The sequence below is a fragment of the Emys orbicularis genome, chromosome 14 (assembly GCF_028017835.1).
Source record: "Emys orbicularis isolate rEmyOrb1 chromosome 14, rEmyOrb1.hap1, whole genome shotgun sequence".
Classification (NCBI taxonomy): domain Eukaryota; kingdom Metazoa; phylum Chordata; order Testudines; family Emydidae; genus Emys; species Emys orbicularis.
The window spans coordinates 38,776,970-38,789,840 of record NC_088696.1 but is presented as its reverse complement, the minus strand read 5'-3'; the positions used below and the strand labels follow the sequence as shown (position 1 = coordinate 38,789,840).

The 12,871-nt window shown below is 56.6% G+C and overlaps 1 protein-coding gene across 3 annotated transcripts in view; it reads right to left on the bottom strand.

Moving 5' to 3' along the window:
* The window catches only part of NDRG4 (NDRG family member 4), a 71,614-nt gene that overhangs the window by 5,620 nt on the left and 53,123 nt on the right, over positions 1-12,871 (bottom strand). For 2 of the 3 annotated variants that reach the window (XM_065416318.1, XM_065416319.1), the window contains exons 4-12: positions 12,058-12,178; positions 11,332-11,394; positions 9,983-10,043; positions 8,820-8,906; positions 7,510-7,566; positions 6,474-6,577; positions 2,384-2,440; positions 2,241-2,292; positions 1,080-1,127 (exon numbers count right to left, since the gene is read on the bottom strand). In XM_065416318.1, the coding sequence (XP_065272390.1) occupies positions 1,080-1,127; positions 2,241-2,292; positions 2,384-2,440; positions 6,474-6,577; positions 7,510-7,566; positions 8,820-8,906; positions 9,983-10,043; positions 11,332-11,394; positions 12,058-12,178 (650 nt within the window). Of the gene's footprint in view, positions 1-1,079; positions 1,128-2,240; positions 2,293-2,383; positions 2,441-6,473; positions 6,578-7,509; positions 7,567-8,819; positions 8,907-9,982; positions 10,044-11,331; positions 11,395-12,057; positions 12,208-12,871 lie in introns of all 3 variants that reach the window. The other variant, XM_065416320.1, reaches the window with a different exon arrangement.

Genomic DNA, 12,871 nt, shown 5'->3' with positions numbered 1-12,871 from the left:
GGTTTGAACGGAGCTGGGGGGGGGGCAGGGCTGGTGTAGCGGGGGACTGTAGGGCGGGACTGAGGGGCATTGGCAGTGCTGGGGGGGGGCAGGGTTGGTGTAGCAGGGGACTCCAGGGGTTTGAGGGGACTGAAGGGTTTGAACGGAGCTGTGGGGGGGCACAGGGCTGGTGTAGCAGGGGGACTGTAGGGCAGGACTGAGGGGTGTTGGCAGAGCTGGGGTGGGGGGGCCGGGCCTGGTGTAGCAGGGAGACTGCAGGGCAGGATTAAGGGGCGTTGGCAGAGCGAGGGGACGCAGGCTGGTGTAGCAGGGGACTCCAGGGCGGGACTGAGGGGTGTTGGCAGAGCTGGGTGGAGGGCCAGGTCTGGTGTAGCGGGAGGACTGCAGGGCAGGATTAAGGGGCGTTGGCAGAGCGAGGGGGGGCAGGCTGGTGTAGCAGGGGACTCCAGGGCGGGACTGAGGGGTGTTGGCAGAGCTGGGTGGAGGGCCAGGTCTGGTGTAGCGGGAGGACTGCAGGGCAGGATTAAGGGGCGTTGGCAGAGCTGGGGGGGGCAGGGCTGGTGTAGCAGGGGGACTGTAGGGCAGGACTGAGGGGTGTTGGCAGAGCTGTGGGGGGCAGGGTTGGTGTAGCAGGGGACTCCAGGGCAGGACTGAGGGGTCTGAACGGAGCTGTGGGGGAGGGGGGGCAGGGCTGGTGTAGCAGGGGGACTGTAGGGCGGGACTGAGGGGCATTGGCAGAGCTGCGGGGGGCAGGGTTGGTGTAGCAGGGGACTCCAGGGGTTTGAACGGAGCTGTGGGGGGGCGCAGGGCTGGTGTAGCAGGGAGGACTGCAGGGCAGGATTAAGGGGCGTTGGGAGAGCTGGGTGGGGGGCCAGGTCTGGTGTAGCAGGAGGACTGCAGGGCGGGACTGAGGGGCGTTGGCAGAGCTGGGGGGGGTTTCGGGAGAGGAATAGCAAGGCAGGCCAAGAGGCACTGGCAGAAATCAGAGGGAGAAGTCTGCACCACTCTCATCCCCGGCTGATGGCCAGCCCCCCCCTCCCCCCCCCCCAGTGGGCAGACAGCTGACGGACCCAGATTACCTTCAAGAATGTGGTGTTGATTGGATCCAGCTTGGAGTTACACTCCACCTGTCAAGGAGAAGAGCAGAGCTGAGGAAGGTCAGAGAGCAGAGCGCTGGGGATTCCCGCCACACCTCCACGGCAAACGTTTTTAACCATTGGAACTATTTACCAGGGGTCGTGATGGATTCTCCAGCACTGGCAACTTTAAATCAAGACTGTCTGGTTTTCTAAAAGATCTGCTCTGGGAATTAGGTTGGGGAAAGTCTCTGGCCTTGGAATCTATGAATCGAAGGCTGCCCCACCCTCTGACTCTGTCCCAGACTGGCCTCGCTCTCTGTGCGCCCAGAGCTAATTCTCCTTCCTGGGGCAAGAAAGCAAGACAGAGAGAGCCAGAAAGTAGCTGAGGGATTCCTCCATTGGCCTTTGCAGTTGGGTTCTCCGAGACACAACGCCCTGTGGCTGCAGCATCCATGCCAGGCGGGGCTCGGCTCGGGGTGAATCTGGGATGCAGGCAGAGGCTGGGACTTGGAGAGAGCAGCCCTGCCTGCAGAAAGTGTCCTGCAGGGTGCGGCAACGGCCCCCCAGTGTCCGTAGGGAAGGACTGACTTACTCTGTGTCTGCCTGCAACGGGGAGAGAGCAGGGGGCGGAGAAGGGAAAGTGGCAGGGATGGGGGCATGCAAGGGTGCTGGGGGGAAACCCTGTGGAAAACAGGAATTCATTCTGCAAAAAACCGGGAGAGCAGGGAGGAGAGAGAGATGCTGAGAGAGAGGGAGAAGAAAGGGACGTACAACAAAGGAAAAAGAAAATCAAAACATCGACAAATTTTGTTTTTCAACCCGCTCGAGAAGAAACCGACTCTCAGGGAGCGAGGGAATGAGAAACCGCTCAGTGGAGAAGAGAGAGCAGGGGTGCAGCAGGGGGAGAGAATCTGGAGTCCTGCCTTAGTCTGGGGAGCCGGTTTAAATCTCCCTAGTGTGAAGGCTGGTGTATTGGAACAGCCTGAAAGTGGCACAGGATGCCGAGGGTCTGGGCAGGACACGACAGCGCCCTAGGAATGCCCGCTCCTGCCAGGAGGAGAAGGTGTGCTGGTGGCAGGCTGGGGAGGGGTGTCTCTTGTCTGTGTCTGGGCATCCGGTGACCCTCCTAGCAGGCAGCATGGGGTTTAACCCTTTACTCACCACCCCATCTTCGGCAGGCGCGTTGTCCCCCACCACCAGCATGACGGGGCAGCTGGAAACACCAAGAGGAGGAGAGTGGTCAGAGGCTTGGTCTTTAACACCCGGCTGCAATTCAGCCCCACTGGGACCAGCGTGCGACTTACCGAAGTGTTTTCGCATTGGGGACAGTCCCGGGCCGGTTAATGTCCAGGTCTCTGCGGCTGAGGGGGAGAGAGGGGGACCAGAGGTTAATGCCCCAGAGCAAAATGGCAGAGCTCCCAGAATACCCATAGACAAAGCACGCCGGCAGCTTCCCCGGCCTGAAAGCGCCTCTCCGTCCGGACACAAGAGGGCAGCAGAACCCAGCCCAACTCATGGAAACGTGGAGTGATGGTCTCCGAACCCCAGCACATACCACAATGGCAAAGTCTTGGCACAAGCGCTGAGTTCCCAAGGTCAGAGGGGTTAACGAGACTCTTGGCCGTCTTCCTCCTGTCATTGCAACCATGCATACCCCACATGGCCCCAGGCCTGCGGCAGGGCCAAACCACTTGCCTGACACCCGCTGCCCAGAATGGGGCTGACCGGTTTGGCCCACCACCCCCTGCCCAAAGCAGGGCTGGCTCACATGCCCCACCATTCCCCAGCCCAGAGCATAGAATCACAGAAGGGTGGGCCTGGAAGAGACTTCAACAGGGCATCTAGTCCAGTCCCCTGCACTGAACGCAGGACGACATAATAACTAGACCATCCCTGACAGGTGTTTGTCCAACCTGTTCTTAAAAACCTCCAATGATGGAGATTCCACAGCCTCCCTAGGCAATTTATCCCAGTGCTTAACCACCCTGACAGTGAGGAAGTTTTTCCTAATGTACAACCTAAACCTCCCTTGCTGCAATTTAACCCCGTTGCTTCTTGTCCCATCCTCAGAGGTTAGAGAGAACAATTTTTCTCCCTCCTTGTAACAACCTTTTATGTACTTTATCGTGTCCCCTCTCAGTCTTCCCTTCTCCAGACTAAACAAACCCAATTCTTTCAACCTTCCCTCATAGGTCATGTTTTCTAGACCTTTAATCATTTTTGTTGCTCTTCTCTGGACTTGCTCCAATTTGTCCACATCTTTCCTGAAATGTGGCATCCTGAACTGGACACACTACTCCAGCTGAGGCCTTATCAGCGCGGTGTAGAGCGGAAGAATTACTTCTCGCGTCTTGCTTACAGCGCTCCTACTAATACATCCCAGAATGATGTTCGCTTTTTTTGCAACAGTGTTACACTGTTGACTCACATTTAGCTTGTGATCCACTATAACCCCCAGATCCCTTTCCGCAGTACTCCCTCCTAGGCAGTCATTTCCCATTTTGAATGTGTGCAACTGATTGTTCCTTCCTAAGTGGAGGACTTTGCATTTGTCCTTATTGAATTTAATCCTATTTACTTCAGACCCTTTCTCCAGTTTCTCCAGATCGTTTTGAATTTTAATCCTATCTTCCAAAGCACCTGCAAGCTCCCATCTTGGTATTGTCCACAAACTTTATAAGCGTTCTCTCAATGCCATGAAGATATTGAACAGAACCTGACCCAGAACTGATCCCTGAGGGACCCCACTCGTTATGCCCTTCCAGCTTGACTGTGAACCACTGATAACTACTCTCTGGGAACGGTTTTCCAACCAGTTCTGCATCCACCTTATAGTAGCTGCATCTAGGTTGCATTTCCCTAGTTTGTTTATGAGGTCATGCGAGACAGTATCAAAAGCCTTACTAACGTCAAGATATACCACATCTACCGCTTCCCTCCATCCACAAGGCTTGTTACCCTGTCAAAAACAGCATTTAGGTTGATTTGACATGATTTGGTCTTGAGAAATCCATGCTGAATGTAATTTGTCACCTTCTAGGTGTTTGCAAATTGATTGCTGGATTATTTGTCCCATTATCTTTCTGGTACTGAAGTTAAGCTGACTGGCCTGTGATTCCCCGGGTTGTCCTTTCCCCCTTTTTATAGATGGGCACTAGATTTGCCCTCTTCTACTCCTCTGGAATCTCTCCCGTCTTCCAGGAGTTTTTGGAGATAATCGCTAATGGCTCAGATATCGCCTCAGTCAGCTTCTGGAGTATTCTGGGATGTATTTAATCAGGCCCTGGTGACTTGAAGACATCTAACTTGTCTAAATAATTTTTAACTTGTTCTTTGCCTATTTTAGCCTCAGATTCTACTTCATTTTCACTAGCGTTCACTATGTGAGACGTCCATTCGCTACTAACCTTCTTGGTGAAAACTGAAACAAAAATGGCATTTAGCACTTTCGTCATTTCCACATTTTCTGTTATTGTTCCTCCCCCATCCTCATTGAGTAATGGGCCTACCCTGTCCTTGGTCTTCCTCTTGCTGCTAATGTATTTGTAGAATGTTTTCTTGTTACCGTTTAGGTCTCTAGCTAGTTTAATCTCGTTTTGTGCGTTGGCCTTTCTAATTTTGTCCCTACATACTTGTGTTATTTGTTTATATTCATCCTTCATCATTTGACCAAGTTTCCACTTTTTGTAGGACTCTTTTTTGAGTTTCAGATCATTGAAGAGCTCCTGGTTAAGCCAGCCTGGTCTCTTGCCGTACTTCCTATCTTTCCTACGCAGGGGGATAATTTGCTCTTGTGCCCTTAATTATGTCTCTTTGAAAAACTGCCAATAATTGATTTTCCCTTTAGACTTGCTTCCCATGGCTCAGATCCCTGAGTTTGCTAAAGTCTGCCTTTTTGAAATCCATTATCTTTATTGTGCTGTTTTCCCTCCTACCGTTCCTTAGAATCATGCACTCTACCATTTCACCATCATTTTCACCCACACTGCCTCCACTTTCACATTCTCAACCAGTTCCTCCCTATTTGGCAAAATCAAATCTAGATCAGCCTTTCCCCTGATGGCTTTCTTCACCTTCTGAAATAAAAAATGGTCTCCGGTGCATTCCTAGAACATGTTGGATAATCTGTGCCCTGCTGTGTTATTTTCCCAACAGATGTCTGGGTAGTTGAAGTCTCCCATCACCACCAAGTCATGTGCTTTGGATGTTTAAAAAAAGCCTCATCCACCTCTTCTTCCTGGTAAGATGGTCTATCATAGAGTCCAGCCATAACATCACCCTTGTTTACACCCTACCCACATGTCCCACTGCCCAGAGAGGGGCCAGTCCACGTGCCCCCACCGCCCCACTGCTTGCAGCATGGCCTGTGTGCCCCACTGCCCCCTGCCCAGAGAGGGGCCAGCCTACATGCCCCCACCACGCCCTAGCCCGAAGCAGGCCTGGTACGCATGCCTCCTACCACCCCCCTGCCCGGAGCATGGCTTATCCAGATGTTGCAACTCCCCCCTGCCCAGAGTGGGGCCAGCCAGCACACCGCACCACTCCCCTGCCAGAGTGGGGCCCAGCCCATGTGCCCATTGCTCCCCTACCCAGAGTGGGGCTGGCCCGTGCCCCTGCCATCCCACCTGCCCAGAGCAGGGCTACTCCCCTGCTGGGAGCATGGCCTATCTGTGTGTCCCACTGCCCAGAGCACACGAGCGCAGTGACAACCTCCCCCAGGACCTCGGGCACCAGGTTCGCCGTTTGTTCCCTTCAAAGCTGGGTTTTCGGTGATGCTCAACCCAGCTGCAATTTGATTACCGCCCCAAGAGCCCCTAAGCAATGGGGGTGCCCAGCTCAGGACCTGCCTCTTGCAGGCAAACAGCCCCACTCCGGCCATGGTTCCGTTGGGAGTGGGTGGTGGCCAAGCTAGAAAGGCCAGACATGCTGGGGGCTATTTCCCATGCCTCTGGCTGCTGTTCACCAAAGCCTGGGTCTGGGAGGGTGCCGGGTGCGAATCCTGCTCTGCCTATCTGGCTGGGGGCAACACGCCATGTACCACCCTGGCTCTCAGAGCGTGGCCTCCTGCACCTCGTCCCTAGGGGGCCAGAAAGCAGCAGGGCTCTATGGCTACCCTCATGGGGTCTCGTGCTCCTCGACCAATGAGCTGCACACAATGGTCTTGGGCTCTTCGTGGCACCAGTGGAATCCTCAGCTCCACTGCCTGCCATCTCCAAAAGCTGCCACCCTCCCATTCCCGCCCTGGTGCCCATCGCCCTGCCCCACCCAGGCCCCAGCTAACAGTGGCCATTAGCCACGAGGCACAATAGGGTCACCCCGTGAGGTCCTCACCCTCTGCCTGGTCTGCCCAACAGGGGACGCGTGCCACTGCGGAGAGGTGAGGGGGCCAGTTACCTGTTGTACATGTTCCAGAACAGCTGCAAGTTGTATTGGTTCACCACACTCCCGATCTGCTGCCGATAGCTCTGCACCAGCTCCGTGTTGCTCACCAGCTCTTCCTGTGCAGAAGGGGCGAGAGAAACGAGAGCTCAGCTGGCCCGCGGCAGGGAGGAAGGGCTCGGCATGTGTGGTATGCAGGAGGGACAGGCTGGGGGGACATGGGGACTGATCTGAGTGCAACAGGGGTAAAAAGACCCAGTTTCCCCCAGGATCACCGGGGTTGGGGGGCCCCTAAGTCCTAGGCCCTCAGCCCGCAGAGCATTCACACCCTGCAGGGCTGTATTTGCGGGTGGGGAGTGCTAGTAACTAATTCCCGAGATTGGCCTCTGGCTGCCGCCAGGAGACGGACTGAAGCTGCAGACCTGGGATCTGGAGTCTGAACACGGCCCAGTGCCTGGGTCCAGGACAGGGGTTCAGCCCGCTGTAAAGGTGAGGCCACTTGAGACACCGGGAGTCAGATCTGGCTTCAGTTTTCCAAGAGTTGGGGCTGGCTCCGGTTCTGACCCATCCCGGTAACTAGTTTGTGCTGAAGAGGCTGTAGTCTGGGAGAGGGGTGCCAGCCAAGGGAGCAGAACATGCATCACCTATGGACTGTGGGGCCCTCCAGCTCTGCATCCTGGGGGAGACGCCCCACGTTGTGCCCTACAAATCCAGTTGTCGATGGGCCCCTCCAATCCATCCTGGGCACAAGCGGGCAAAGCACTCACATCTGTGCTGTCTTCGGGGGCCTGCATCTCATGGCAGCCCTGCAGCTCTCCTCCCCCCATGGCAGGGGCAGGGACACAGCCCAGCTACAGACAGGACCAGAGAGGGAGGCATCTCTTGGCCTGTTCTTCCCCCATAAGTCACAGCAGCATGGCCAGGAGACAGCAAAGCAGCCCCAGTTGCTGATCCAGTCCAGCCGTTAGCTGGCTGACTCTCTGTCTGGACTGGGCACTGGCCCTCTCTCCACCAGGGCAGCTGTGAACGTGTCCAGTGCTCTCCCCCTTACCTGGCTGAACAGGTGAGATAACACGGTGTCAGGCAAAGAGCTGGTCAGGCCAGAAAGCTGCAGACAGAGAACACCAGAAGCGTTACGCTGATGCCAGGCACCACTCACTCCCACCCCTGCACCTTCGCCACGGGACCCCTCCTCGCGATGTTCACGGGAGACAGGCAGGCGTCACTGGAGCCCAGAACCTGTTGAGCCGGCGGGGAAGAGCAAACAGCGGCTCGGGCTCAGACCAATCGGAGCAGAAAGGGAAGAGGATGCTCTGGAGCTCAGAAAAATCTGCTGCTCAGCAAGTGAAGAGGAAGGGTCAGAGACCATCCTGTAGCCCAGGGCTGGGTCAGGGAAGAGCCAGATGATGGTATCTGCGGTGAGGTGATCGCCCATGCCTGGAGCTTCTGCACCCTGGACTACCCAGGTCCATGTCCCCCAAGGGCTGATCTCCTTGGGGATGCTGACTTCTTTAACCCCTAGGGCAGAGGTCCCCAAACCTTTTTGTCTGTGCCTCCCTCCCCCACCTTACCTGGTCCATGCCCTCCTGGGAGCCACAGTCGGGGCTAGGGGCTATGGTTGGGAGTGGGGCCAGTGCTGCAGCTGGGGCATCGGCCAGGAGCGGGGCAGCAGTCAGGGCTGGGAGCCAGGGGCCACGTCCAGGAGCAGGCTCGCAATCAGGGCTGGGGGCTGCAGCCAGAAGCGGGGCCGGGAGCTACGGCTGGGAGTGGGGTTGGGGCCAAGGCCGGACCTGCAACTGGGGCTGGGGGCAGGGCCGGAATGGAGCTGGGGCCAGAGCGGGACTGGGTGGCGCTCCCTCCCTGCCCCCAGTTGGGGCTGGCCGGGCCCCACCGCACCGCACACTCCCCCCAGGGGGGCACGCCCCAGAGTTTGGGGACCACTGCACTAGGGGAAGCAGGCACGGCCCCTGCACACTCCCAGGGCAGCTTCATGGGTGGATCTGCAGGCAGGATTCGGCCACGGGAGACTATTTTAAACCCAATGATCCGCGTTATTCCTTCCCACTCCCAGCTCCCTCCTCTCCTGAGCACGGAGGCCTCAGTCAAGGCCGTGCCTGAGGAAGACACTGTGTGGTGAGACCAGGCAACACGGGCTGTGGTTAGTCTGCAAGCTGGGGAGCCAGACAGAACCACAGGGTCTGTGTGTCCCCAGTGGCCTCATGAACGAATTCCCTTTATATTCATTACAGCCGAGCCCCGGCTCTCCCCTGCCCCTGGAGACCCTGCCAGTGCCTACGCCCGCTCCAAGCGATTTCAGCCCAGTGCATCCCAGCTGGCATCTGAGAGGTGGACGCTGCTCACCTTGGTGGCTGCCCAGTCAATCCAGCCTTTGCCGTTGGGGTCGATGTTCATCAGGACGAGCCCTTCCACCAGATCCGGGAAGATCAGCTGCAGCCAAGCAGACACAGAGCTATTGCTCACGGCCGTGGTGCGACGGGAGAGGCCTATGCTAGGGGGGGCAGTTAGCAGATGTGTGGAGATCCTTTACTGACAGCGACGCCCTTCTCTGGGGGCAAGGGATGGGTGGGAGACCACGTCCTCGGACGGACCCTCCCACCACCTTACGTCACGAAACAGGCCAACCAGTGCCAACGAGGTAAAGGCTTTGCACACCACGGCTCTGCCCCTCTGCCCACAGAGAATCTAGAAGAAGGCAGCCAGGATCCCTCCCAGCAGGGCATGGTACTGAGATGGCTCTGGTAGATAACTGCCCGCTGCCGCCAAACAAGGGGAGGGCATCCACGCTGCGCCTGTTGCACCTCCCCGCACTCTTTGACACCAAGGAACTGCAGGGATAGAAGGAACTGCCCTGAAATGGCAGAGGCCCTTCCTGTCGGCCTGAACCCAGAGGGCTGTCGCAGGCAGCTCCAGGACCCAGACCCAGCCTCTCGTCCATGTGACTCATTAGTGCCTACAAGATACCCCCAGCTCTATGGCTCCCGAACATCCAACGTGAACAGCACCATCTCCAGCTCTCTCAGCGCCCAGCCAAAATCACCCCCTGGATGAAGAGCAGCTGGCTAAAGCCGAGCTCTGGCGAGATGCTGGTTGGATGCGGGACGCACTTTGAAGCACTTGTCTCCTCTCTCAGATTCCCCACTCCTAAGAGAATCTGGTACCCCAAGGCTATGGGCTGACATTGCTGGGGGCTCCTCAATGCTATTGGATACTCAAATAGCCACAGTGGCAAAATACACCCACTTTGATTGGCCAGGAGGTTGTGTTCCATCCTATCAGAAACAGCCGTGGCTACAGTGATCCTCACATTGATGACCTCCTTTCAGGCTTGATTACTGCAACTCCTTCCATCCAGGAACGAGCCCCATGCCCTGAGAAAGCTCCCGCTGGTGCAAACGGAGCAGCTCTCCCTCTGCCCCGTGACCTCCCTCGGAAGTGGGTCACACCTGCCCTGCTCTATCGGATCCTGGGTCACTGCAGAACACTCCCAGCCAGGGCTCACTTACAGCAAACTTGGCCAGGACATAGGCTCCTGCTCCCACGCCGATTCCGATCACGTACTTGAACCTGAGAAACAGAGACAGAAGTGTCCCTGTGCAGCTCCCAATAGTCCTTGCTAGGCCAGTCTGGCTTTTTAAGGAGCCTCTAGGTAAGCCACCCGGAGCAGCAGAGAGAGAGGGAAATGGGGCCGAGGCAAGAGGAGGCGGTACCCATAGGGCCCTGGCTGGGTCTCCACATCCTGGGCTCCTTTCCTGGCTCTCAAGCCCTGTGCAAACAGAGTTCCTCGTAGCGTATAGGAATTGGGTAGCATCCCTTTAAATAGGTTGCGAGCCCTCTGATAGTGCTCACCATGTTCTGTGTCTTAGAAGCTGCCAGAAACAGCTATACACGACATTCCTTCTCGTCTGTTAATAAACCTGCCGCCCGTCTTCCCTCTCTCGCTTTAATGGCAGCGTCTGACTAACAGAGCCCGTAAAATCAAGGCCAGACGGGTAGGGAATATGAGCATCCTGTGACTGTCACCGCAGCGTCGTCCTGAGCCGCGAAATCCAGCCTGAGGGCTGGCACTGCACCTCGGAGCGAGAAGGCTGCTGCCCACGGAACCTGGCCAACTGCCGTGCTAACCCCCTCACACACTGCTCCGCCAACGTGCCCCTCACCTCGGGGGGAGACAGGCGTTCAGTCCCCTTGGCTATTCCCTGATGAGTGGGGCCCTGAAGGAAGCCACCAGCTAGAGCCAGACGTCAGGGTGGCTTTGGTGAGGTGGGAACTGGAGACCTCCCAATTTGTTCCCCACAGGGCACCGATCAGCTGCTTACTACTGACCTGGGCTGGATTCAGACCCATGGGCCAGAGGGGACAGGCCCTGGGGTGCATTTCCAGGCCCCTGAAATGGAGGAAGCAGCTTCCCTTATTCCATGCCATGAAGGTGACAGCACAAACCACTAGCAGGGGACAAAGAGCGTGAGTCTCTTTTGGCTCTGAGGTGACTCCGCACGGCTCTCCCAGGGCGTGGAGGGGATTGATCTGTCTCACCAGGGGGTCGCCGAGCCATGGCCGAAGCGCTGACTGTTCTCAGCTCCAGCCAAGTGGACAGAGCAGGAGAGCAGGGAACAGGCTGTGAAGCCTGGAACCCCTAGTGACCCGGTGTTCTTAGGTCAGTGGTGCAGTGCGGGCGTGGGTGCTTTGATCCCCGTTTTTCAGCCAGGCCCAACCCTGCATCGCTTGTGCATCCCAAATGCCACATTATGGTTTCTACCTCCCTACGCCCCCTGCCTGCCCCTGGCATTTTTCTTGGCATCCCACCCCTCCCTGCTGGCCCCACGCCACGAGGTCACAGGCCCCTGACACTTACCCGAAATGCTGGACCACACTAGGGAGCATGGCAGCCAACTGGTCCATGGATGGAAACTGGTACCTGGGGGCATGACGGACACACAGTGAGAAAAGCAGGGTTGGGGCAAGGCCTCAAAGTGCCCATACAGGGGGAGCCCAGGTCTTGGGGCCAGGAGAGCCCAGGCCAGGGCTGGGAGAGGCTCTGGGCACCTACACAGCTCTCCAGGGAGGGACAGCTCTTCCCCTCCCACTCCGCACTGCCTGGCCCCTCCCTCCCAGAGCAGGGCACAGCCCAGCCCTTTCCTTCCCCCCTCCGGGACAGACACAGCCATCCCCTTCCTATTCCTCCCCTCCCAGGGTGTGGGCCATGCCCAGGAACCCACCGGTCCCCCTTCCAGCCCCTCGGCCTGGCACAGCCCTCTTCCTATGGCTACGCTAGGAGCAGTGCTGATGTGCTTGGGAGGAGGATGTCCCCATGATCCCGGCCCTTCTAGGGGGTGAGGAACCTGACTCCCCTTCAGAAACGGGATGCTCTGCTGGGCCCAGGATGAGGGAGGCAGAGTCCCAAGTGCGTTGCTCTGCAGCGCCTCCTAGCAGCTGGTACAGGCTGGACGTTCCCGGCAGGAGAACCCACCTTATGAACCAGGGAAAGGAGCCGGAAAATCAGACCGAGACCCTGAGCATGAAGAGCTGGGCTCCTCCATGAGCAGCATCCCAGACAGGCTGGCAGGGCTCGGGTACCTACCCCTGTGGGAACTGCGACGCTCCGGCCTGCTGCCCTGGTGCATCCACGTGACACACCACAAAGTGCTTGGTGATCTCCTGCATGTCCTCGAAGTTGAAGAATGTGTTGAAGCACAGCTTGTCTGCACACGGTCAGGGGGGAGGAAGGGGTCAGAGTCCAAAGGACAAAGGGGAAAAAAGATCAGAGGCAAAACATCAGCAACCCTTTAATTAGGCATGGAATGATTAAATTTTTAGCAGTAAATGCCGGTAAACCGTCCATTTCACCGTACATGCACAAACCAATGAAAATATTCCCGTCCATCCTGATAGAAATTTACAGACTGGCAAAGTGAGAAAAATGCTGCCTGCGAACAGGACATTTACACTTGGGATATTTTGACGTGTTACTGTAATGAATTGTCTGACCCCCCCTATTGTTCAGCCCATCCATAATTTCCTGCAACGGTGACAATGTAAATCAAAAAATATGTTTAAAAATGCTTAAGAATAAACATCGACACTATCCGTCAAAATGATAAAACCATAAAAATGGCATTCTGCCAACCCGACATTTAATCAAGATGAAGGCTAAAGAAAACAAACACATGGAGAGACAAACGCTGAGAGACAAATCCTGGCCATCCGCTGCTGCTCTCAATATCTAGCCAGGCTCTGAGATGCAGAGCAGATGTGGTATCCCAGATATCTGACTCCTGGATGGGCCTGACTCACCTTTCACACCTGCCCCACACTAACACTGCTGACATCAAGGGTGTTACTCCTGATTCACACTGGGGTAAACGAGATCAGAATCAGGCCTGTTCTCTTCTCAA